We start from the raw sequence: 26,791 nt of genomic DNA, 5'->3' as shown, positions 1-26,791 counted from the left end.
AGACAAATGTAAGAAAGCTAAACAGTGTGTAAAACTAGCTAAACAAAAGTCATGGGAGGACTTTGGCAAGAATATAGAAAATAAATATCAAGAAGGTGGCAAAATATTCTGGAGGTTGTTGAAGAAGCTTAGGAATGGAGGAAAGAGTGCTGTAAAAGGAATTGGAGATGATAAAGGTGAAATGAAAACAGGAGAAAAAGATATCCTTGAAGTATGGAGTAATTACTTTGAAAAACTGCTAAATGAAACAAGCAGTGATGACAGCGCAGTGATAAAAAACACTGACCAGGCATGCAGTCAGGAATACATATCCATACTTGAAGTAGAAAAAGCCATCAAAGGCTTGAAATGTGGAAAGGCAGCAGGAGTAGATGATATTCGACCAGAAATGCTGAAGTATGGTGGTATAAGAGTCTTACAGTGGCTGCACTGCATAGTTCAGAAAGCCTGGACAGAGGGACGAATTCCCGATGATTGGAGTAGAGCTCTCATAGTACCCATATATAAAAAGGGAAATAAAACTGAATGTGAGAATTACAGAGGTATTTCCCTACTGAGTGTTCCTGGCAAGATCTATGCAAGTATACTTGAGAAACGGTTGAGAAGAATTGTGGAAGAAAAGCTTGGTGAAGAACAAGCTGGATTCAGGCCAAATAGAGGCTGTCAGGATCAGATCTTCACTTTACGACAAATAGTCGAGAAAGCATGGGAATATAACAAAGATCTGTATTTAAGTTTTGTCGATTTGGAAAAGGCATATGACAAGGTGCCAAGAGAGAAGCTATTCAATACGCTGCAGTTATATGGTGTCAATGGGGCATTATATCAAGCAATACTTAGTCTTTATTTGAGTTGTGAGTCAGCAGTTAGAATTGAAGGAAGTACAGGAAGATGGTTTAATGTTAAATCTGGTGTGAGACAAGGATGTACATTATCCCCTCTGTTATTCATTATCTATATGGATCACATTATGAAGGAAAGTGGTATTAAACCTGATATCAAAATTGGAGATGTTAATGTCAGCTCTTTGCTTTATGCGGATGATGTTATACTTCTAAATAAATCCGCTACAAGTCTGCAAGATTCTCTGACTAAATTGAATAGCTATTGTAATAGATATGGTATGAAGGTCAGCAATAAAAAGACAAAGACAATGAAAATAGGCAGAATCATTGAAAATGTCAACTGTGTTGTGAATGGAGAATCTGTGGAACAAGTAAAACATTTCAGCTACTTAGGCACAATTTTTACTGAAGATGGTAAACTAAATATAGAAATAGACAACAGAATCAGCAAAGCTGGTATCGTGGGAAGTCAATTGAATAAATTCATATGGAATAAGAAAGAAATTAGTCGGAACACTAAATTAGCTGTATACAAGACTGTGTTCAAACCAATTTTAACTTATGGATCTGAGAGCTGGGTCAGAAGTAAAACACTTGACCAAAGACTAGAGACCGCAGATATGAGAGTCCTGAGAAAGATTAGAGGTGTGAACAGATGGCATCAATGCAATATCATATTAAAAACGAGGATATTAGGAAAGAACTTGACATTGTCAGCATCCAGGAATGCGTTAGCAGAGCTAATCTCAGATGGTATGGTCACTTAAATAGAATGGGAGAGGAAAGATTAGCAAAACAAGTGTTCTCTGCCAGGTTGGCAGGAAAACGACCCAGAGGAAGACCAAGATATAGGTGGATTGATACAGTACAAAGTGCCTTAGACGATAGAAATATAAGATCTGATAATGTTGGAGTCTTGACAAGTAACAGACTGATTTGGAGGAAAATTGTAGGTAGGAAGTTAGTAATGATGTAATTTTTTCATGTAGTACTGTCATATCCTGTACACCCCTTGAGGGTACATGGCAGGAATTTGATGATGATGATGATGATGAATTATTGGATTGCATCTTTTTATTATTATTATTATTATTTAATTTTGTAAACAAATAATAAAGTATTTTTAAAGCTGATCTGGATAAAACCATTTTGGAAATATGTCATTCCACTCTGATACATTAAACTACATTCTCAAACCAACCAACTAATGTAATAAGAAATAGGAGAGCTATAGGAAAAAATAACAATATATTTCACAACATAGTCTATGGCTCATATGAGTCTTCATATAAATAGCATACAGTATCAGAAACAAAGGAGAAATGTATTATTATAAAGAGAGACCTCTAGGGAGTTAGGAACTCATCGAGGGAGGCCACATACTACATTCACCAGCTATCATACTTATTCTTGAATTCCTTCACATTGCTTGCACTCACAACATCCAATGGCAATCCATTCCAATCATGCACCACCATATGAGAGAAAAATCTAGCCCTTCTTAGTGGCATTCATTCTCAGCTTCCAAGGATGCCCTCTTGTCCTTTTCCCACCCTCCATAAATTGAAAAATTCTATCATTTGAAATCCTGTATGACCTTTCTGTAAGTCTCAATCATATCATCCCTCCTTCTCCTGTTTTTAAAGCTGAACTGGATAAAATCATCTTGGAAACATGTTTGTCATTCCACTCAGGTACATTAAACTACATTCTCAAACCAACCAACCAATGTCTGCAGTCTACAAATTTTCAATCTGTCTTCATAATCAGTATTCCACAATCAATATTCATTTCCATTACAGAGAAAAGTTTTCAAACTCAGTTCTGAAGAACCAGTAAATAAGTACCCTCCTTTTATATATATATATATATATATATATATATATATATATATATATATAAAAATGATAATTTTACTCGTGAAAGACTGTAAACCTATAGCACACTAGTACCATGAGTTGGTATCAGATAATCAGGGAACCTTGCACTAGAGATCACACATATGGTACTTTTTCAGCTTTTTTTTCACAGACTTGCAACATGTGCTCACTCAGAAGAGAACAATTTAATGTTGCTCAACTACAATCAGCAGAAAAAAAGTGTAATCACTTACCTTAGTGCAGAGATGTTAGAATATTTATCATATAGAATATGTTTGGCAAGGTGCATGCATAGCCTCAAAAAGAGTCTACATATGATAGCTATATCGCTAGATTATTAAAATCATCCACAAGCTAAAGATCTTCACAAAAAAAAGATTCAAATCATGGTATGTAGGATGGAAATTGAGGTATTATCAGCTCTGTCTGGAACAATATGACTGCTTTTAGTAAGGGTCCATGAGAGGAGACTACATTATTAAAGTACACTAAAATGTCTTGAGGGAAATAAAAAAAAAATAGTAAAAAGTCTTTTTGACACTTGCACAATTAAGATGTCTTTTTTTATTGATTTGTTATATTCTAACTTTTTTATTGATTTGTTATATTTTGACAATTCAATCCACAAATAATAAGTTCAGAGTGATCTCTTTTGACAAATTCAGACCTAGATGTGATAATGTTTGGGTCTGCAAAGGAGACTATGTAAGGTGATTCAAAAAGCTGATCAATATCATATTAATGTTCTGCTGGTAAACATGCAAGCTTTGTTATTACATTATGCACAAATTTCACTCTAATCGTGTAAAATTCATCTGTCAAACAAATCTTTCTGACTGATGATAAATTTGAATACTATACTACCACATATATAAACTTTACAGTAATGCTTAATGCATTTGTTAGAAGAAGTAACAGTCTAGAAGTAAAAGTAAAATGCTGAAAGCATTTAATAAAGCCTATTTAGCCAGGTTCTAAGAAGTTCAAATATACAAGAGATGACAATACCTTATCCAATCTTACAACTAAAATAGAGTTCATGCCTCCTCCCCCTGCTTGGATGACTGACAGACAAAGCATTTTAGCATGACAATTCACACAAGGCACAAAAAATGTGAAACATTTACAAGTTACCAACATGAAAACCACGACTAATACAAATGAGTAAAAAATAAGTGAAGCGAGTAAAAGACAAATGAAAACAAATAACATTATTGATGATATCAGACTTTTGGGTATCCACAGTTGAACAAAGTATCCTAAAAATGTACTTCAAGTCCTCCCCACCTCCACCTATTGAGAGAGATGAAAAAATTAAAATTATGTGAAAACATTATTCACAAACTCAACTCAGTATACATGATTATAATCTTCAATTTTCTGTTCAGTTTTTCCCTCCCTTCTCTAACCTATGCTAGGAGGTGGCAGTATGTGCATATTATAATGTATATTTCAATACATTATAATACAGACTTTATTGTTCTAACTGAAGATAAGTATGTGATATTTTATTATTAAAAAACTTTACAAAATGCCAGCTGATAACGTAATAAATTCACTTCCTGATATTTACAAAAAATGAACATCTTGGAAATACTGATAGCTTCCAATGATTATGTCAACAAAATCACATAAAATGTGAAGAAAATTATGATAGAACCAACTAAGGTCCCTGGATACAAATAAAAATTAGGCACTAACCGTGGCGAAGTTCCTGGAGATTGCCCAGGTGAAGCACGGCGGGGAGGAACAAGGGGAGGAACACTAGAAGGGGGTCTTCTGTTTGCTTGAGGAGAGGCTCGGGGGGATACCATAGGAGAACGACTGTTTGACTGTAAAATAAAGGTATAAGGAGAAAAGATGCTGATGAATTAATTTTTATGTGTTATATGAGTTATCTGCTACCAACTCACTTCATTTCATAAAACAAAAACAAAAAAAAAAAAAAAAAAAAACTATTGTTTGAAATTCTTATTTTCTATAAGAAAACAGACATGCTTTAAGTAACGCATGCTTGTTCTCATCATATATCAAATTGTTTGAAAGCAAAAATTTAAATAGTTTTCTTTTATCAAAAGAATTTTATCACAGAAACACTTAAGTAGAATAATGCAGAAAATTTTAAAACAGAAAATTGAAAAATGTGACTCATTTAGTAGCCCATGTGGTGCAATTTGACTACTATAAGATTACACTACTGTTCTCAAGTATGGCCAAGGCTAGTCATCAGGATCAAGCTAGTCAAAATTAGAAAGCTGACAGGTGATTTAAATTAGGAAGTCATTATGTGCAAAAGAATTGAATCATACGATAAAGCAATAATTATTAACATTAGGTGGATTAAGCTTACAAAATATTTATAGCCAACATAATTTTGCCACTCCAACACTCTAGTATAGTTGGCCAATTTCACCTATCCTTACCAACGATTTCATGTAAAACTTCAAACATATCCTTAATGCCCTCATTTCTTGTCCTTCAGTATGGCTATAATATATGGATAATATAGTCACTGTCGATAATTCCTAGGGGGATTTTTAAAATCTAACGACATAAAATCAATTTATCACAGTCTTTAGTTTATCTCAGCTGATTAATCAAATAATTATTACTAATTTTCAGGATTTTATTTTAAGGCAAATGATAGCTCCCATTTTGCTATAAACAGAAATAAAACCACCTTGATTTTTTTTTGAAGTTTAATTTAAAAAACAAAAATTAAGACATATATTTAATGACTTAGCTTGTAATATTTTGCTTGTTTATATTCGGCATCATCAGAGCACAAACAAACAACATAAAGAAATAAATTTGATGCCATTCTATTGATGGTAAAGAGAAGTTTCACAAGAATCTGATTTAAACTGACTGTCTACCAGAAATCTTTGGAAAAATTATACAGACATGCTTGTTCGGGTATGGGAAATGTTTTACAGGTGCTGATGACTCCAAAAAACAGTCTCTTTGACTTCATCTCAACAAGTATGACTGTATCAATTTGCAAAATTCTGGAAGATACCAATTTGACATTAAAATGACCACCAGTAAAACTTCACTTTACCCAATAACAGATGTTCACCAACCCACCACAATTCCAGATAATCCTCATCATTCTCCCCAAACAAACTTCTTTTCATTTTATCATTCTCCCAAAACCAACCAACAATTTTACCAGCTTTTGCGATATGCCCTATGAATTTCAACTCTCTATCCACCATTATCCCCAAATCCCTAGTCTCATCAATTTCCTGCAATCCAGTACCATCAATATGATACACCATATGAAACCTTTTCAACTGGAGTGCATAACCTTACATTTTGTAACATTAAAATGATAATCATTATTCTTAGACCACAATGCCAATTTATTTAAATCAATATCTACATCACCTTTATCAACTATTGCTCTCCCCAGTTTTGCATCATCTGCAAACAACTGATGATGCAAAATCTTTCCCTATATCATTGATATACAAATTAAACAGTAGTGGCCCTAGTACAGAACCCTGAGGTATTGCACTAGCTTCATATCCTTTCCCATTTGCTCCAACTTTTGGAATAGTTTTCCATGTGGTATCCTGCAAAATGCCTTTGCAAACTCCAGCAATATCATGGTCTAGCCATTTCTTTATTTCTTCAGCTGTCACTTTACTGTAAGATAAGTTAGCTTAAAAAAAAAAAAAAAGTAAATATAAATAGTAAATATAGTAATGTCAGTTAGCTAACTTTACTATAAAATATGAATAAATTACTAAAACAGGACCTACCCTTTACAAAGCCATGTCACCCACTATAGAATATGCATCCCTGTCCATCCACTGTTTGATTTTACCATTAACCAACTTTTCCAATACTTTAACCACTCCTGATATATTAATTGGTGTGTAGTTTGCTACCTTTCTCTCTCTCTCTTAGAGCTACCTTTATACAATGGAACTAACTTACCCTCTTTCCACTCTGCTGAAAAAATGCCAGGGCTGAGACTTAGATTGAACAATTTCATCAGATGCAATGCCAATTCTTTTGCACATTCACATAGTACACGGGCTGATATGTCATTCAGTCCCAATGCGGTGTAAATATTCATTTTTTTCAATATATCAAACACTTCCTGTTCATCTACCTCAATTTCGATATGCATTTCTGTCACATCACCAACTGCAAAATCTTCACCTAGATACCTTTGAAAAATGATCACTCGGCAAAACTCGACGTTTTTTCCCCCCTCTGTCATTTAAACAAAGACTTTAAACAATGCTGATGGTAGGAAGGCATTCTACCATAATTATTTTTTCTCTAACTTGCTACATAACAGCAACAACAAAAAACTGTTTTCAGTTTACTTTGGCCTAATTAGCTAATTTTCTCTTGTAACCGGATTTGCCCTTTCTTACCAAACTAAGTCAGTCACCTTTATTGCTTGCATTTTGTATTGCTTATGAGTATGGTGATCACCTTTTTCTTTATATTCCCTGCACAGTTTTTTTTTCAGCTTGTTTTACATTTCTACTCATGCATTTAATTTCCACTTGGTTTATCCTTCTAATATTGGGTATGCAGTCTGATACTGCTTCTCTCAAACAACCTCTGATCACTTCCCATGTAATACTGACATTATTTCCTTGTAGCTTCTCAAACCATGGCACTGCTCCAAGATGATTCCTAAATCTGTCATAACAAAAAGCTTTATAATTAAACATAAACCCTTACTTGAAAGAAAATTCCACGTTTGGCAACTTCCCCAATTGCAGGCAGAGTGCCTACCTTGGTTCTGGATATATATTCTGATGCTATTATCACATCCAAAATCCTCAACCCCCCCCCCCTGCTTCTTCTATAACATACTGTTTTATGTATCTTGCCATGTCCCCAACCTCCCTCCAAATCATCTGCACTGCTTGGAAAGCAGTCAACAGCCACAGTGGCCATCTTAATAAGATGTAGGACCTCCATTAACTGCAGCAATCCTATGGGACATACTTTCCACAAGTGTTTGATAGCAGTCAATAGAAATTTTGGACCATTCTTCCTGCAGACATGTAATGAGATCCAAGACTGTTGTGGGACAGATGTCCTTTGACCTAGCTGAAGGCCCCAGTTCATCCCTCAAATGTTCAATGGGGGTTGAGATCAGGGCTCTGTGGAGGCCAATCAAGTGTGGTGACATGTCCACAAATCACGCAATTACAGCATCAGCAGATTTATGTCATGGTGACATACTCAGTTCCATAGAGATGGCACAAAGTAGAAGGCACTGCACTGTCCAGAATGTTCAGACATCTCTCAGAGTTCAATGTCTGTAGTAAACAAACAGAGGACTAGGGCCAAAACAGGATAAACAGAACCACACCACCACTTCCATATTTCATAGCTGGGGTTACACGCACTATGGTAAGAAATGTTCACTGGGCATCCTCCACACCTGTCCATCTGCTTGATAGATTGTGTAGCGTGATTCATCACTCAATAACACAGATTTCTAAGTTTCCACGTCCCCCTGTGTACACATTCTTCGAACCAGTGTAGATGATGCTACATACTGGTTCGAGTAATGTGGGGCTTGCATATTGTGGTCCTACCATGGAAACCCACGTTTGAACCTCAGTTCTGAATGTCTTTGTGCTGATTTGTGTTTCAGTCAATTTTCGGAACTCCATTCCATGTGTCAACCAATGAATGACAGTTTTTACATATTATCCTTCATAGCATCCTATGGTCATATTTGGTGAATGTGGGCCGTCCATTGCAGGTAGCACTTCCATCTCAGTATTGGTATCACTGACTGCTGTCTTGGGATGGCACAATCTAGCTAAACAGATAGGCATCCTATCTGTTTGGCAAATTGCAATATGGCATCCTATCACAATGCCTCTTTCAAACTCCGTCAGTTCTCTTCCCACAGCCATTCTGCCTGGACACTGACTTGGGAGCATCATATTCCTCCAATTTATACCAGCTATAAACATGTGACTTGTTACATGGCATGATGAACCTTGCCCATGGGGAGTGTCCAGACTTCTTTCCAAGCAGGGAATGTCCCTATAGTTAAAATTTCCCATAATAATTGATCGGCCTACACTCACTGTGTTAATCTGACAAACATGGCATCTTCCTGGGGACCCCGTAGTCTATAGCAGTACCAAACAATATATTTTGTCCTATTGGCCTCTGTCAACCAAGTCTCACTGATGCCTATAATTTTTGGCTAGGTTGAGCTAACCAATGTCAAAAACTCCTCTCCATTATTCCTGATACTTTTTGCATTCATGTACATGCATATCAACCAATTCAAATCAGAAACCTGTGAATTCATTTTCAGCATTGTGTAATAATTTCTGAACACAAGCTGATTTATCACAGGGATGGCCAGACACATGCTTGATCACATCCCATCCCCCCTAAATAGTTTCCCTGGTTTTGCACTTTCAAACTCTCACTAAACACACTCTCTCCAAAACCAGTAAAATGTAGTTCCATCAGGCACATATGTATATAAGCCCATTAGTTTATCAAATTCATTCCATACATCAATAAGCTGTACAAAGCTAAGCGTCACTACACATTCCATAATATATATATATATATATATATATATATACAGAGTGTTCGGGATAAATTTGACATATTTATAATTAATTATATTTTTCCGTAAGTTACATGTATTAACACACACTTCTCTTCATTTAAAAGTTTGGACCCTTCTTCATTCATATACAAGATGTCAGAAAGGATGGATAGCTGGAACCCACCTGAATCATGGAAGAGAATAACTTGTATCATGATGATTCGTGCCCGCCATCAAAATAAGGATATTACGACTGCTGCCCAATGCTCCCTGAATACAGTAAAAACAATCAGGCATGAACTAGAGACTTGCAATGGTGACTACGAGGATGTAGCAAGAAGAAAGATCCCTAGCAGACGATCTGATTGCGTTCGTACAGCAGAATTCCTCGCAAATCTGCAGGAACAGGTGTTGAAGAACCCTGGCATTGGAATTCGGGCTTTGTTCGTGGAGTTGCTAACTGTAGTCAAGCCCTGGATAACAAGGGTAGCCAATGGTAGGCCGTATGTATGGCAGCAGGATTCGGCCCCTTGCCACACCTCTGGGAAAAGTCAAAAATGGTTGTCTGAAAATTTCTACGACTTCACCAGTCCAAATGTTTGGCCTCCAAACTCCCCAGACCTTAACCCCATGGATTATTTTGTATGGGGCGCAGTTGAAAAAGACACCAATCGCACTTCCAGTAATACAAAAGCCCAGTTAATGGATAAAATTAAAACAGTTTTTGCGGCCCTTCCCAGGGAGACTGTAGCATCAGCTTGTTTGAGGTTCCGAAGCAGAATTGAAGCTGTGATCGATGCTAATGGTGGTTATTTTGAGTAAATCTTGTTGATAGTATTGTAATTAACTCTGCCTGTAATGTTTTTTTGTCAATTCATTAAATTTAATAGATACAAAGAAGATTTTCTTTTTCCTTACGAAACTGTCAAATTTATCCCGAACACCCTGTATATATATATATATATATATTAGGGTTACCAAGTAATTTTATAAACTTGGTTATTTTACTCCTAATCCCAAGTAAGCAAACAGTTAAGGTTGCACCTGAAACATAGTTCAAATCTAAAGGTGGTGCAACACCAGGGCAACTCATTGTAAAGGTGGGTAAAGCTCTGATCACTATTCTTAGCATTTTCCATAATGTAAAGCACATCTCACTAAGAGATGTATACTGCAATGTATGACCCCACCCATAATGTATATTGCTGCAGTATACATCTCTTAGTGAGATGTGCTTTACATTATGGAAAATACTAAGAATAGTGATCAGAGCTTTACCCACCTTTACAATGAGTTGCCCTGGTGTTGCACCACCTTTAGACTTGAACTACATTTCAGGTGCAAACTTAACTGTTTGCTTACTTGGGATTAGGAGTAAAATAACCAAGTTTATAAAATTACTTGGTAACCCTAATATACATTATTCCCAAGGTAAAAAAAAAAACATTTATATATATATATATATTATATACAGTCCTGTGACACCCCCCCCCTTGACCATCCTCTTATCCTACTAGACTCAGCACCTCTATATTATTCTGATACTTGTCATTCAGTCACTACTACCTCAGAAGCCAATTCTGCATACTTATTCCTTTGCGTTCCCTTTAATCAACTGTTGGTGTTATAAAATGTCTGCAAATTGCATGAAAGACCAAATTTTAACAGAGCTATATTGTCCTGTACATATGATAAAGTGCATTCCCATTTCAATCACCTCTGGATGCAGATTCTGTTAAGCCACGCCAACACCTTAATAACTAATCCAGATTCTGAATGGTCTAAACCAGGGATCGGCAACCTGCGGCTCTTTGAATGAATAATTGCGGCTCTTTTCTTTATTAAAGAATCTATTTTTGAATAATGCAAAATTAATGTTATTTATTAAATTAGAAACTAAAAACCCTAAATTTAGCATTTGCAATAAATTAAGGACATTTTACATTAAGTCAAGGATATTTTACAATCGAAAATAGTACATGCGATGCTGAAAAAATTAATACTTTCATTTGAACTCTTTGAAATCATATGCAATAATCCTTCTTTACATTCTATTTACATTTTACAAAAATTCTACTTTATGGTGGATATGACTTTCCATTTAAACACACTAAATAACAAACTACAGGGAAAAGGAAATACAGCAGTTTTGCTTTTAGAAGAAGTGATTTCGTATGAACAAAAATTATATTTGTTTGCGACAGACTTAGAGAAAGGCACATTATTACATTTTCCTACGTTGAAGAAATATCAACAATAACAAGCTGATAATTCCATAAATTTAACCTTTTTCAAAGAAATTGTGATAAATGTGTGATCTGCATTTAATGGGAGATTTGAGGAATTTAGAAAGAACAAGGCAACTATGTCATTTTTATTGTGACCACTTGAAATTAATTCTGCCGAATTAAATTTTTCACCTTCTGCTGGAATTGATGAGGCTGCATTTCAACTTCAGTTAAAGGACCGGAAAACCCAGGATTTGTGGAATTCAAAATTTAGAAATCTTAAAGCTGACCCGGAGGAGTTGGAAAGACAGAAAAATCTACCTTTGCAATACAAAAAAATGGTCTGAAATAGAAGATCTTAAAAAGCAAGATCAGATTGTATTTGACACGTGAAATTGTTTACCAGACACTTACATTCGGTGATTTCAAACATACACATTTGGACTTCTATCGATTTTGATCGACATATTTCTGTGAGCAAATATTTTCTAATATGAATTTTATTAAAAAAAAGTTGAGAAACCTACTAAACAACATGAGTCTTTCATCATGATTGAAAATGAAAATTACGGCATAATCGCCGCATATTGAGAAACTATCCCAAGAAGTTCAACAGCAAAAGTCGCACTAAGAAGATATTTTAAATTTAAAAAAAAAAATTAAAGAAATAGGTATGTTATTGGATTTTATACACATGTTTTTGTAAGGAGAGCAATATTTGTTTTATTATTTAATATTTAAAAATATCATATAATTTCGTGTGACATGCCACCCCTGTGTTTTATAAGTATGATAACATGTTACTGTAAAAAAACTGAATAAATAATTTAATTATAATATTTTTCAATGTAGTTTCTAAATTTAAAGCAGTGATGAGCAATTAAATAGTAAATCAAATACTGGGTTCAATCCGCATAAAGAATATTGTCTTTCTCTTTGATAAGAAAGTATTAATTTATTTTCCATTATTTAGCAATATTTCAATTTTTTAACCTGCACAAATAAATCCACATGTAAAAATGAACATTCATAAAATAAAATAGATTTTTAATTAAAATATACTAATTCTGCCATACAAAATGAACACCATGAACCACACAAAAAACCTGAGGGGGCCGCATACAACCCACAGACTATTGGTTGCTCATCACTGCATGTGGCTCCCTAAATTTTTTTTTAACAGATATAATTTTAAAAATGGCTCTTCAATCCAAAAAGATTGTCAACCCCTGGTCTAAACCAATTAACTATTTCTAGCTTTACCACTGTATAACAGTTATCTTGCTGTTTTATCCACTCACTAGGAATTGTGTTCATGCATGCTGAGACTCCTGATGAATAACCAAGTCAAACATGCTGCCGATTCTCTTTCATGTTCCTAAGCATTGCATAAGACAGCCTGAAAAGTATGCCTCACGAAAGCGAATGCTTTGCAACTGAACTTTTTTTTTTTAATGTCAACCCTACAACACAAAAGTGCTATGCTGTGGATGTGTTCCTGAGAGAGAGGAATCTGTTAATGTTTATCTTGAAAGGTTGAAGGTTGTATTCACTAGGGAAAATGATACAGGGAAGATTGTTCCAAAAGTAAAAACTGATGAAATGAAAGAAGAGGACGTTAATTTTAGAAGTGAATTGTGTATGGATGTTGAATAGCAATTGCTCATGTTAGGATTAGAGGAAAGAAGTGACCAGTTCAGTGGAGTAGCATCCATGAAAATGCCTATATAAAGACATATATAGTGTAATGTGATGCTAATAGTAAAACCATGGGTCAGTGAAAGAATGGAATTAAAGGACAGTTACAATGTTGGAGAATTAAAGCCATCTAAGTAGCATGAAATGTTATATGTTGCAAAAACTTCTTATACTCTTACTACTTCCTTTTGTAACTTCCAGGGATGGCCCCGTGTTCTACCATATTGTCAATATGGTAAATACCCTTCAACAGCTTAAGTGTCTCAATCACATATGCCTCCATCTTCTATTTGCCAAACTCTTAGTTTGCACCTTCAGTCTATCCTCATAACAAACCCTGTACAGTCCTCATACTTTATTATCTGCTTCTGCGACCTTTCCAAGGTAATTTCTCCCCCCCCCCCCTTCAAATTCTCTGGACAGATCTGAGCACAGCAAACCAGATATGGTCAGATCAGTGCTTCATAGAACTAAACAACTAACACTCTGTTTTCTCTGCTAGTCAACATCCTTCTCAATATTGCAGCAACTTTCTGGGTTGTTTTCATACCCTTCACAATATTATTGTTATTATATGAAACCTCCAGGGAGTCCTTAACTCCCTGGAGGTCTCATATAATAACAATAATAACATCCATTCTGTTAACCAGAGTTTGTAGTCCACATACTCTAAATCTGCCCTCATGATCTATACTCTAGTACTAGTGGTAGACAGTAGATGGCGTTGGTGTAGATGATGTGGTTGGTGGATGAGGTTCAGTGGCAGAGACAGAGAGTTGCAGAGGAGGTGACTGCCCTTGATGAGTCTTGGACTCCCTGGAGGTGTCAAATAATAATAATATTTGTAGCTCTTCTTTGCATCCTTTCCATGCTTCTTCCTGCTGGAACCAAGGAGACAAATCTGTGCACAATAGTCCAAATGGGTCTTATCAAGGACTTATAAAGAGGCAAAATGACTTCCATATCCTTACATATCAAGGTTCATTTCAACACTGCAATTATCCTCTGAGTTGTATTTGCAATTTTTGGTACGTGACCTTTGAACTTCAAATCCTATCTACCATAACACCAAGATCGTTAGCCTCATCAGTTTCTTGTATCATAACCCGGTACTATAACATGCCATTGGAAATCTCATTATTCCAAAGAAATATCTTTACAAGGTATCTTTATAAGTTTAATTACCATTGAACTGACAATCATTTTCATTTGTATCTGGATTAAACCGATAAAATCCCCTCACTAACTTAAATGTCTCTATTTATTTCACCTCTTTCCCTCCTAGCCAGCAAACTCTGCAATCCATATTTCTTCATCCTCCTTCCGTAGGCCAGCATTCCAGAGTCCTGATATTGTCTTAGTCACTCTTTTCTGAATCCTACCCCAATGATTCCACATCACAATAAGAATCACTCATTCAGAATAAATCCTCTCCATTCACTTCTAATCCTTCACTCCTCATCTCTCTAGGAGTAAAGCCTACTTTATAAGAATGGAATACCATAATAAAGTGATCATTAAACAGTTCAATTATATCATCTTCCTTACTCGTTGGTCACCCAATTAATGTCTCCATCCCGCATGATAATCTGTCAACAATATTTTTCTTCCTACTGGCCACGTAGTGAAGAAAACTCTGGGATTCTATTGGAGTACCAGTCTCCTCTCTTTTTTTCCACCCTCTTCCTTTCTACACCTTGCATAACCTACCTCTTTTTAATCTGCAATTCCTGTTCAATTTCTCTAGTCATCCATTTTATTTTAAACTGCTCTATCTTCTTCAATTTGAGATACTGTTAAAGTGCAAGAGTATCCCTCTCAAAATTAAGTGAAACAAGATCACTCTACATCTCACTCAGTGACATTCATAGGATCATTATTAAACTTATAAAACTCATCACTCCTGAGAAGAATCACTCTAGGATGTGACACTCAGCAGTAGCACTGATTAATATTGGGCAAAACATGCCACTGAGCAGAACCATTCTGCTCTCAGGAAGAAAAGACAAACATTATTAAAACATCATCAGTGGGAACCAGAAAGATGCCAAGGCTTAATTAATGCAAAATTCATATTGCATTAATTGTATATTTTAGATATACAAATAGTCAAAGGATGTATCCTTGACCCTTTCTACTTTTAATTAAACATCTAGCATGTTTTTTTTGTAGAAAGTTTTTTCACTTGGTTACAAAGTAAACTCACCAACCACTCTCCATGCAAGCAACATCTCACTCCTCTGCTCACACCTCTTTATACACTTTCCAGGGATGGCCTCTTGTTCTATTCCCCCCCCCCCATCTCCCATTCTATGAAAAATCTCTATGTCAACCAGATAACATCCCCACACTAGCTCATATGTCTCAATCATATCCCCCCGCCCTCCTCCAATTTACAAGGCTTTGCAATTTTCATTCTCTCAATCTGTCCTCGTACTTCACAAGCTGACCTCCTGGCATCATTCTTTTCTTTCAAATACTACATCAGGTGATTATCACAAAGTATCCTAAACATTACCAAGAACTGCAGAGTGCATGTCTCCTCTAGTCTTATGTCATAAAGACATCAGAAGAATTCTGAGTAGCTTCAATAGAAACAAAGCTTTTTGTACTGATGGTATCCCCCTCCACCCCAACTGCAGTTAACATACACCCTGTTGTCTACAAGCTCTCATATTCATCTGGCTTCTACCCTTCAGAATAAAAACTAGCATATATCCAACCAATCCTCGAGAAAGGAAATAGAAGCTAGCAACCAAACTATTCTCCCATTGCATTCAACTTAGTTCTATTGAAAACAATGGAGAAAATAATCATCAATCAACTCCTTCGACACTCGGAAACCGGACTTTTAATTAGTGACTACTAATATGGATTCTGCCATTCTAGAACAAAAGCAGATATTGCCAACACCACCCACGTATGGGTGGTGTTGGCAATACCACCCATACATGGAGCTAAGCTTTGGAAACATTTATGAAATCATGTGGCCACTAGATATTTCCAAGGCCTTTGATCAGGTCTGGTACAAAGGCCTACTTACAAATTTCCTCTTTGGTCACTTACTGCATATGATAGTAGATGTCTTCCTTCCTTAGATTTCCCCAAATGCTGAAGTACACTAAGGATCTATACTTTTTCCCTATTTATTATTAAAACACTTAAGGAATAGAACAACGTAGTTAAGGATATAAATTAAATTAAACTTTAATAAATATTTTCCGATATTTCGGCAACGTCACATTGTCATTTTCTAAAGGAACTTACACAAAAGTTACGTGCACGTAGGCACTACAACACAGAAACTGGGAATGAAGAGATGAAGCTATTGTTCTCCTAACAGTCCTGATGGTGCCCTCTAGCGGGCTAAGTAGGTGTTCTTGGCCGTTGGGCTGAAGGTCTGCAGATGTAGGCCTCCCAAATTTGGGGCAGTCGCATACAACCAAATTTGTTGAGGTTTGGAGAATTTCTTATGGCTGAGTTTGATTTAAAAAAATACGAGGCCGACAGATGAAAAAGTTCGAAAAATTAAAAAAGAACTCTACCGTCTTTCCAAAACCTGCTACCAACACGGTAATCAACCTTTCTTCAGTCACCCTGAAGCCTGAAGCACTCAACGCGCTGTCACGTGGACACAACTTCGCCATTGCTCCCAATAAAATACCTAGTGAGGATATTATGATCCAGATCGAGCACGGAATCCGCCAACTTCCACATCAAGTCGCCAACAGTGTAAGACTGGATGTAGCCTGTGTCCTTTCCAAAGCAAGACCACCAAAAACCAACATAATCAAACAAGGAATATAAAGCTCTACAGGAAATGAAGAATAATAAAGAATTAGTTATCACCAAAGCGGATAAGGGAAATGCAACTGTAGTACTTAACCAAAAGGACTACACAGGTAAGCTGAATGCTCTTCTATTAGATCAGGCCACTTACCTCCCTATCAATTACAATCCCACCAACTCTCAAATTAGAAAACTTCACAGGCTCCTTAAGAGAGTCACTTCTTGGCCTGTAGAAGTTACCAACAGATTAAAGCCGTTTAACTCTATACCCCCCCCCCCGTATTTACGGACTCCCAAAAATACACAAAGAAAATGTGCCATTACGTCCCATAGTAGATGGCATTGATTCCCCCACATACAAATTAGCTAAACGTTTGGCAAAAGAGCTCACACACTATACTGGCAACACACCATCACACATAAAAAACTCAGCCCATTTCAAAGCCAGCATAGAAAACCTTACACTCCAACATACTGACATAATGGTCAGCTTTGATGTGTCCTCTTTATTTACAAATGTCCCACTCAAGGAAACTTTAGAGCTAATCCAAGCTAAATTTTCTCCCGATATCTCAGCCTTATTTCAGTTCACAATGAACTCAGGCTATTTCGTTTGGCAGGGAAAATTCTACAAACAAATAGAGGGGACAGCCATGGGTTCACCACTCTCCCCACCCTTGGCCAATTTCTTTATGGAGACCTTTGAAGAAAAAGCCTTAGCCTCTGCCCCACAAAAACCAACCATATGGCTTCGCTACGTTGATGATGTGTTCGCTATTTGGTCACATGGCTCTGAAACACTTCTCTCCTTCTTAACACACTTAAACAACCAACACCCCAGAATCAAATTCACTCTGGAAAAAGAGGAAAACAACAGCCTCCCTTTCCTAGACACACTAGTCACCCGCCAGCCTAATGGATCCTTGGTTTTCTCAGTTTACAGAAAACCCACCCATACAGGCAGATACATTCACCAACAATCCCCCCCCCCCTCACAACAATATGGAGTAGTGAAAACACTATACAACAGGGCTAAACTAATCTGTTCAAACGACTTGGCCCTAAATACTGAACTAAATCACATCCTCAACACTTTCTCAGCCAATGGCTACCCCCCAAAAAATCCAAAAAATATTAGAACCTACAAACCACAGATCCCCTCCCCCCACACACAACAAGGATTACTCTAAATCCATCACCATTCCCTACATCCAAGGCACCTCGGAAAAGATTACCAAAATCTTAAAAAAACATGACCTGACCTCCTGTTACAAACCTTACAGAAAATTGGCATCCCTTATCTGCTCCACTAAAGACCAACCACTTCCCCTAGACCTACCTGGTGTTTACCAGGTCCCTTGCAGTTGTAAACTGTCTTACTTTGGCCAAACAGGCAGGACAGCGAATATCAGAATTTCTGAACACAAGGACCACATCCGTTTTCACAAATACAGTCATTCTGGGCTTGCGGACCATGCTCTGGATACACGCCACAGAATACGGTGGAAGAAAGCTACAGTGATACACCGTAGCAAATACAAATTTGAAAGACTCTTTATGGAATCAGCCTCAGCCCTAAGAAATTCTCCAAACCTCAACAAATTTGGTTGTATGCGACTGCCCCAAATTTGGGAGGCCTACATCTGCAGACCTTCAGCCCAACGGCCAAGAACACCTACTTAGCCCACTAGAGGGCACCATCAGGACTGTTAGGAGAACAATAGTTTCATCTCTTCATTCCCAGTTTCAGTGTTGTAGTGCCTACGTGCACGTAACTTTTGTGTAAGTTCCTTTAGAAAATGGCAATGTGACGTTGCCGAAATATCGGAAAATATTTATTAAAGTTTAATTTAATTTATATCCTTAACTACGTTGTTCTATTCCTTAAGTGTTTTAATAATGCATAACCAATGTATAAGCCTGTCTATGAGAATTTTTCCCTATTTGTAAATGACCTTCTATCACTAACCTTAAATCTCATCTCCAGTGCTGATGACAATATGCTGCATTCATCTATTTCTTATAACAAACCTTGAAATGCACACGTATCTCAAGATCTTCCAGTAATCCAGGATCTTAACTCTAATATAACAACTCTCATCCCTGGAAGTTACGAAAGGAAACTGTGAGCAAGAGGGTAAGGAGTGGTTTCTTTGTGTGGAGGGTGGTTGGACCGTGGAATGCATTGCCTGATGGAGTGGTGGGAGCGAGAACGGTCAATGAGTTTAAGGAGTAGCATGATAGACTTTGTGTTTCTTGGAGGGGGGGGGGCTCCCCTCGATGAGTCTTGACAGACTTTATGTTCTCAGGAAGGAGGACCTCCCATGATGAGTCTTTTGACTACATGGAGGCCTGAATAATAATAATTATAATTATAACAACTCTCATGCTAAATTAGGAACAAAACTTTTGCTTAATAAAACTATCTATATGAATTTGTTCTCTGATGATGCCATAAATAGAATATTGCCTTGATGTAGTTCCCCCCCCCCACTAGTCAGGAGAATAATGACTGATCAAATCATTGTCTCTTTGGCATACTGTTTGAAATGTAATTTTATAGCTGTCTCTCTCTCTCTAGATATGTGTATATTCCAGATGATGACTTTAATATTATTGTTATTATTATTATCATTACATCACACCTCCAGGGAGTCCAAAAACTCATCAAGGCAGGGCCTCTACAACTCTTCGTCTCACTACTCCACCAACCTTCATCATCTAACACCAAAGCCATCTACTGCCAACTGAAGTACACTAAGGATCTATACTTTTTCCCTATTTGTAAATGACTTTCTATCACTAACCTTAAATCTCATCTCCAGTGCTGATGACAATATGCTGCATTCATCTATTTCTTATAACAAACCTTGAAATGCACATGTATCTCAAGATCTTCCAGTAATCCAGGATCTTAACTCTAATATAACAACTCTCATGTTAAATTAGGAATGCCACTTTTGCTTAATAAAACTATCTATATGAATTTGTTCTCTGATGATGCCATAAATAGAATATTGCTTTGTAGTTTTTTTTCCCCCCACTAGTTAGGAGAATAACGATTGATCAAATCATTGTCTCTTTGGCATACTGTTTGAAATGTAATTTTATAGCTGTCTCTCTCTCTAGATATGTGTATATTCCAGATGATGACTTTAATATTATTGTTATTATTATTATCATTACATCACACCTCCAGGGAGTCCAAAAACTCATCGATGCAGGGCCTCTACAACTCTTCGTCTCACTACTCCACCAACCTTCATCATCTAACACCAAAGCCATCTACAGCAGACTACCACTGCTAGTACTTTCACAGACAATCACAAATCTGCCGTGGGCATGATGTTTGTGAACTGCGAACCCGCAGCCTTTTGGCTGGAGGCTCTCACCTTTACAATATACAAATCTCCACAGAAATTATTTCCTGGATAGACTTACACTTCTAGTCTCTTCTGGCATAAGTACACACATCAAGAGCCTCCTCTGCATCCAAAGGAAACTAGTGGTTGTGCTTTTCTGCTAAGACATTACTTATCACCTGTGAAACTCCTACCACTATACATATCGCAAATCTACCATACCTTAGAATATTGTTCACACATATGGGACAGTGCACCAAAAACCACACTAAATATTGATGAGGTCTATAAGATCTCGTATGATTCAGTTAAATGGTGTTGACTCACTTACAGATTCATTCCAGTTACTACTACATGATACACATATTTCCACTGTGCCTCTTCTACACGTATTTTCATGGACAATGTCCTGCCAAACTCGCTGATGCTATTCCTCCACTTCACCTCAAACCTATAAACATGCAAGTTACTTCTGGTCAGCAGTCAAGGTCTACGACAAACTATCAAAAATTTTTGTAATTTTCCTCTTTCATACCTTCTACCTCTGTACTCTAAAATAGTATTTCCCGCGTCATTTCCCTAAGGATACAATCTTCAGTTGTTCAAAAAACATAAGGAAAATCTAAAAAAAAAAACTATCTACAGTGTAACAAATGTCACTATTCATGACTTCTTTATCAAGATAAACCTCTTCAAGATCATATTAATGAATGCAGACACACCTCTGGTCAAAACTTCTGGTCAGCATTCATGATCTACTACAAACGTATCAAAAATTTTTGCCATTTTCCTTTTTCATACCTTCTACCTCTGTCCTCTAAAATAGTATTTCCCACATGATCTCCCTAAGGATACAATCTCCAATTGTTCGCAAAACATAAGGAAAATCTAAAAGAAAAAAACTATCTAGTGTAACAAATGTCACTATTCATGGCTTCTTTATCAAGATAAATCTCTTCAAGAGCATATTAATGAATGCAGACAAACCACAAGTTGAAATTTTACTTACCTCAGATTGTGGGATGTTTTTAGAAAATTGGGTCTATATACCCCTTATAGGTTTCCAATTTTTCAATAAGGTTAAGAGTTATGAGGGTGGTTTGAAAAGTTCTCAGCCTCAAACATAGGTGGCAACACTTTTGGCAAGATTTTTTTTTTTTTTTCTAAGTTGGTACATCTGTCATAAGCATTCATGTGAAATTGCAATTCATTCCATCAAGTAGTTTGTTTTATACAGCTGTCTGAAGCAAAAGTGTAGTCAGTATCCCTTGAAATGGATAAAATTGAGTATTGTGCGGTTATAAAATTCTTTGTAAAAGAAGGTTTAATGCTAAAAGAAGTTCATAAAAGCTTATGGGCACTTTTTTCCTTCATTTTCAACAATTAAGAAATGGGCTGCCGAGTTTAAACGTGGCCGTACCAGCCTTCAAGATGATCCACGTGAAGGATGTCCAAAAAGTGTAACAACATCAGAAATAATTGATGAAGTGCATGATATGGTATTGGATAACCAGCGAGTTAAAGTGCATGAAATTGCTGAGACCACAGGCATTTCAAAAGAATGTGCAGGGCATATTTTGTATGAAGAATTGCAAATGAAAAAGATTTGCGCAAGATGGGTGCTGAGCTTGCTCACAGCAGATCAAAAACGCACTCGCATGAAAATCTCTGAACAGTGCTTGGAGCGTTTTAACAACAGAACAGAAGCCAGTTGTTCAGCACCAAAGACAAAGTCAGTTCCATTATCAGGAAAGATCATGGCATTGGTGTTTTGGGATACTAAAGGCATTTTGTTTATTAATTATCTTGAAAAGGGCAAAACAATAACCAGGGAATATTATTCCAATCTTTTAACCAGACTATATGAAAAAATTCGTGAAAAAAATTCATGAAAAAAGACCCGGTTTGCAGAAGAAAAAAATCATCTTTCATCAGGATAATGCACCTACCCACAAAAATGTTTTGGCAATGGGAAAATTAATGGATCTGCACTATGAATTGTTGGAACATCCACCCTATTCTCCAGATTTGGGGAATAGGGTGGATACTCTGACTTCTATCTCTTCCCAAAACTAAAACTCTTCCTCGCGGGTCAGCGTTTTTCTTCAAATCAAGAGGTGATTGCAGCTGTAGAGGAGTATTTTGCAGATCTTACTGAGAACCACTATAGGGATGGGATAATGGCGCTGGAGCATTGCTGGAATAAATGTATAAGTCTTAAGGGAGATTATTTAAAAAAAATAAAAATAATTTAGAAATTATAAAATTTGTTTTTTTCATTGTTAGGCCGAGAACTTTTAAGACCACCCTCGTATTATTTTAAACCTTCTTAATAGCTTTTAAAAAGGAATGACACTTTGAGAGGACAAGTTAGTAGTGCATTACATGAAAGATTTGATCTTGGAGGCTGTGTAAAATTCGATGCAGTAAGATTTTTTTTTTCTTAACTTTGCATCGACTTTTACAGAGGTCACAAACATTGTATATAGAAGGAGATTGTAATTTTAACGCTGATTGTGGAATTTTGTAATTACGAATTTTGTATATAAAGGTTACATTAGCTGCAGTTATTTGCTTCTTTCTCCTCTCCTTGCTCCTTCCCCCTGATGCTATTAGAGTATTCGAGGGCTAGGGGTGAGTCTTTCCTATCTTGCTAAGTCATTTCGTCTTATGCAGCCACCGAAGGAGGCAAGCTAGCCTCAATAGGTGCTGGTCCCAAGCCCGGATAAATGCGAGGGTTGATGTCAGGAAGGGCATCCGGTCGTAAAACTTCAGTGCCAACTCAAACTATGATTATGAGTCGAAGAGAAAATGATATAAGGGCTAGGGTGTACCCCTTAAGCGATGTGCAGCCACATCGCCCTACAGCTGTGAGAAGTGGACGAGGGCTACCGCATCAAGGGCGGGTGCGGTTAAAGAAGCGAGCCCAGCAGGTGGAGAGGATGATGCGAGTGGGAACACTGAATGTTGGAAGCATGACTGGAAGGGGAAGAGAGGTGGCAGACATGATGAGGAAGAGGAAGTTGGACATTTTATGTGTGCAGGAGACAAGGTGGAAAGGCAAAGGAACTGGGAGATGGATATAAATTGTTCTACTCTGGAGCGAATAACGAGGGAAGAAATGGTGTAGGAATTGTGGTGTGTGGCAGAATGAAGGGTAAAGTACTGGACGTGGGTAGAAGGAACGACAGGATCATGCGAATGAAATTGGGTCTCGGAGAAGAGCGGGTGGTCGTATTATGTGTATATGCCCCGCAAGTTGGCTGTACAACAGAGGAAAAAGATGAGTTCTGGAACGTGTTAGATGAAGAAATGAGGGAATTGGAAGAAAATGAGATGGTGATTGTCGGAGGAGACTTGAACGGGCACATAGGAAGACAGAATAGAGACTGTGAAAGGGTGTATGGTGGCCACGGAGTGGGAATGATGAACCAGGAAGGAGAGAGGGTTGTGGACTTTGCAGTAGCATTTGATCTGGCAATTGTGAACTCGTTTTTCTTCAAGAGGAAAGAACATTTGATAACATTTAGAAGCGGTAACAACAGCTCACAAATTGACTACATTTTGACTAGAAGAAAACATCTTAAGGTTGTGACAAATTGTAAGGTAATTCCAACAGATCAAGTAGCACAACAACACCGACTGCTGTGTGCCGACTTTAAAATAAGATCGAAGATAAGAACTTCTGGTTGCCATGGGATGAAGACAATTAAGTGGTTTCGCTTAAAAGAAGAGAGTGTGAGGAATCGTTTTAGGGAGAGAGTGTTAGAGAGGATTTCGGATGGACTGGAAAGTGTACAAGATTGGTGGAAACATAATTCAAAAGTAATCCTGAGCTGTGCAATCGAGGTGCTTGGTGAGACATCTGGAAAGATTAGAGAGCAGAAGGAGGGTTGGTGCTGGAATAATGATGTACAAGTGGCAGTGACAGCTAAGAGGAAAGCAAAGCAGAAGTGGGATGAGTCAAGAGTGGAAGAGGACAGAGAGGTGTACAAAGAGAGAAAGCAAGAAGCCAAGAGAGTTCTGGCACAGGCGAAGGCCATGGCATATCAAGATCTGTATGATCAATTAGAAACAAAGGAAGGACAGAGAAAAATTTACCAACTAGCGAAATGTAGAAATAAAGCAGCTAAGGACATCTTACATGTGAGGCAGATCAGGTTTATTGTTATTAATATAAGATTGGTGTTCTTGTAATCATTTTTCAACATAACGCTCTGTTTGTCCAAAGTATGAATGGAGGCACTCCCATTGAATATTGAACTTAGTAAACACCAGAAGGGGGGGGGGGGGGAGGCTGTTTATATTTCGTGGATGGGAACCAAGAGGAGATTTTGTTGATTGGGAAAAAAGTAAGAACTAAATTATGTCTTTTCATAATTTTAGCAATTGTCTCAGAGATGCCTGCAAATATATCAGATAGGGACTCTCTGTACAGCTTCAGGGTTTTGGGCAATGGGCTTGTAAGATTCCAAGATGCATTTAAACTTCTTTGAGGTGAAACCATTCTATAGTAAGATGCACTGGATGGTGTACAATTTTGGTTGAAGAGCTTGGGAATTAGAGTAGATAACATGTGGTCTGTTCAGCAAAGATTTGAAGATGCCTATTTTTTTTTAGATGGATGATGTGCTGAATCTTGCAGTATGTAGCAGCCTGTGAAGGTAGGTTTATGGCGAATAGAAGTAGCAAGTATTTCAGAAGAGGTACAGTAAAGGAGGATGTCCAGGAAAGCTAATTGTCCATCCTTTTTTTTTTCTTTCACAGTCAAGTTGATGTGTAGATGTAGGCTGTTGATTTTGGTTAAAAAGCTAAGTACAGATTCTTCTAAGTCTGAACAGGTGGCAAAAACATCATCTGCATAATGAATCCAAAAGGAAGATTGGGGTGGTATTGATGAGAATAGAGAATATTTCTTCAAGATGATCTAACTAGAAATTAACAAGTGCAGGTGACAAGGGGCTTGCCATGGCAGACTGGGTGTTTAATTTTATTTCAGATAACTTGATTTTAAATTTAGGCCTTAATTTTAATCTTATTCATTGTGAACCACTCACTAGGTGACATTTGGCACATGGCTCAACTCTGTAAATTGGATTAATATTCTTTGTTGTAGTTTCACCTTGTGATCATGCTGATGTTTACCAGTTAGTTTCTGGCTGAAATATTTTCAGTAATAAAATTACTATATTCTTGAGAATATGTGCATAATAATGAACATGGTTCCTATATATAGGAACCACACTCATTATATAATGGTGGATCTAGGACAGAATCAATTAGTTACAAATCAGTATCTTTGGAAACACTAATTAGGATCAGCAACCAGAAGTGTACACTGGTCTCTTAAAGAGGATAGTGGATAACATGTGCTCTGTTAAATGTAGGTACATTAGAAACATTATACACATTTTATAATAGTGACTACAGCATTCAATAAGAGGGATGAATATATTGATACTCTTGGACTTTTTCCAGGACATTTTACAGTATTTCACAGAAGTGGAGATTGTTATACAAATTCAAGTTACTTGGTATACAAAATGCCTATAACATGCATAGAGGAAAGGGGTGGAGGGTGACAGGTATCACAGTGCATGGAGATTCCATGTCTGAAAGAAGGAGTGAAGTATCACAGGTTTCTGTAAATGGTCCAGTGTTGTTTAACTTGTATATTAATGATAGTGGAATTGGCCTGGATTGTGAAAAGTAATTTACAACTATTTCCTGATAATGCAAAGTTGAAGAGATAAAAGACATTTCCGATAAAGAATCATTGCAGGCTAATTCTCACAAACTGGGTCATAAGGGGAAAATGACAATGAATATCAGTAGAATGTTTCTAAGTGCAAGGTTGAACATCTGGATTAAGGACACTGCAAACAGAGGATCTGATTAATGATAATTTGCTGAACGTAGTTGCCCAACCAGAGAATTCGAGGATGATGATAGACAGTTATTAAGTTTAGGGACCTCATTGCTAATGCAGTCAGGTTGTAAAAATAATCATAATTTAAAATTCTGAATATTTTTACCAATTGCTTATGTTAAAATGTTTACTAGTTTTAGTTTCATAACATGCATTCTCAGCACTTGCGATGTGCCCATTTTTGAAATTATTTTGTTAAAATGATATGTAAAGTAGTTAAAAATTTATGTACTTACCGGATTTGAATAGTTGTGTTACTTTAAAAAATTTTGTTGTGGTTTAAAGTATTAAGTTGCATTTTATGAAGACATTCTCTTATCGCTAACGGAGACAACGTGTCAGCTATTATACCTAGTTTCTCGCTTGCCATTTTCAAGGAGTGCGCATGCTTGCCAAGAAGTTTGATGTGTGATTGAGAGCTGACAGAAAACATTCGGTATCGTAGTAATGAAGAAAAAACAAGAGAGCGTTCGGAAGAAAATTAGAACACAAACT

General features: G+C 36.9%; 1 protein-coding gene across 1 annotated transcript in view; it reads right to left on the bottom strand.

The window, feature by feature from the left end:
* Positions 1–26,791, bottom strand: part of Cbl (E3 ubiquitin-protein ligase CBL) — a gene marked incomplete at its 3' end in the record, with an annotated part of 439,016 nt that overhangs the window by 181,346 nt on the left and 230,879 nt on the right. The window contains exon 8 of the mRNA XM_090412949.1: positions 4,427–4,557. Coding sequence (XP_090269075.1) covers positions 4,427–4,557 — 131 coding nt within the window. The remainder of the gene's footprint in view (positions 1–4,426; positions 4,558–26,791) is intronic.

The sequence above is a fragment of the Typopeltis vanoorti genome, chromosome 23 (assembly GCF_054136105.1).
Source record: "Typopeltis vanoorti isolate ZY-2024b chromosome 23, IOZ_Tvanoo_1.0, whole genome shotgun sequence".
NCBI lineage: Eukaryota > Metazoa > Arthropoda > Arachnida > Uropygi > Thelyphonidae > Typopeltis > Typopeltis vanoorti.
This window is presented reverse-complemented; position numbering and strand designations above follow the sequence as displayed.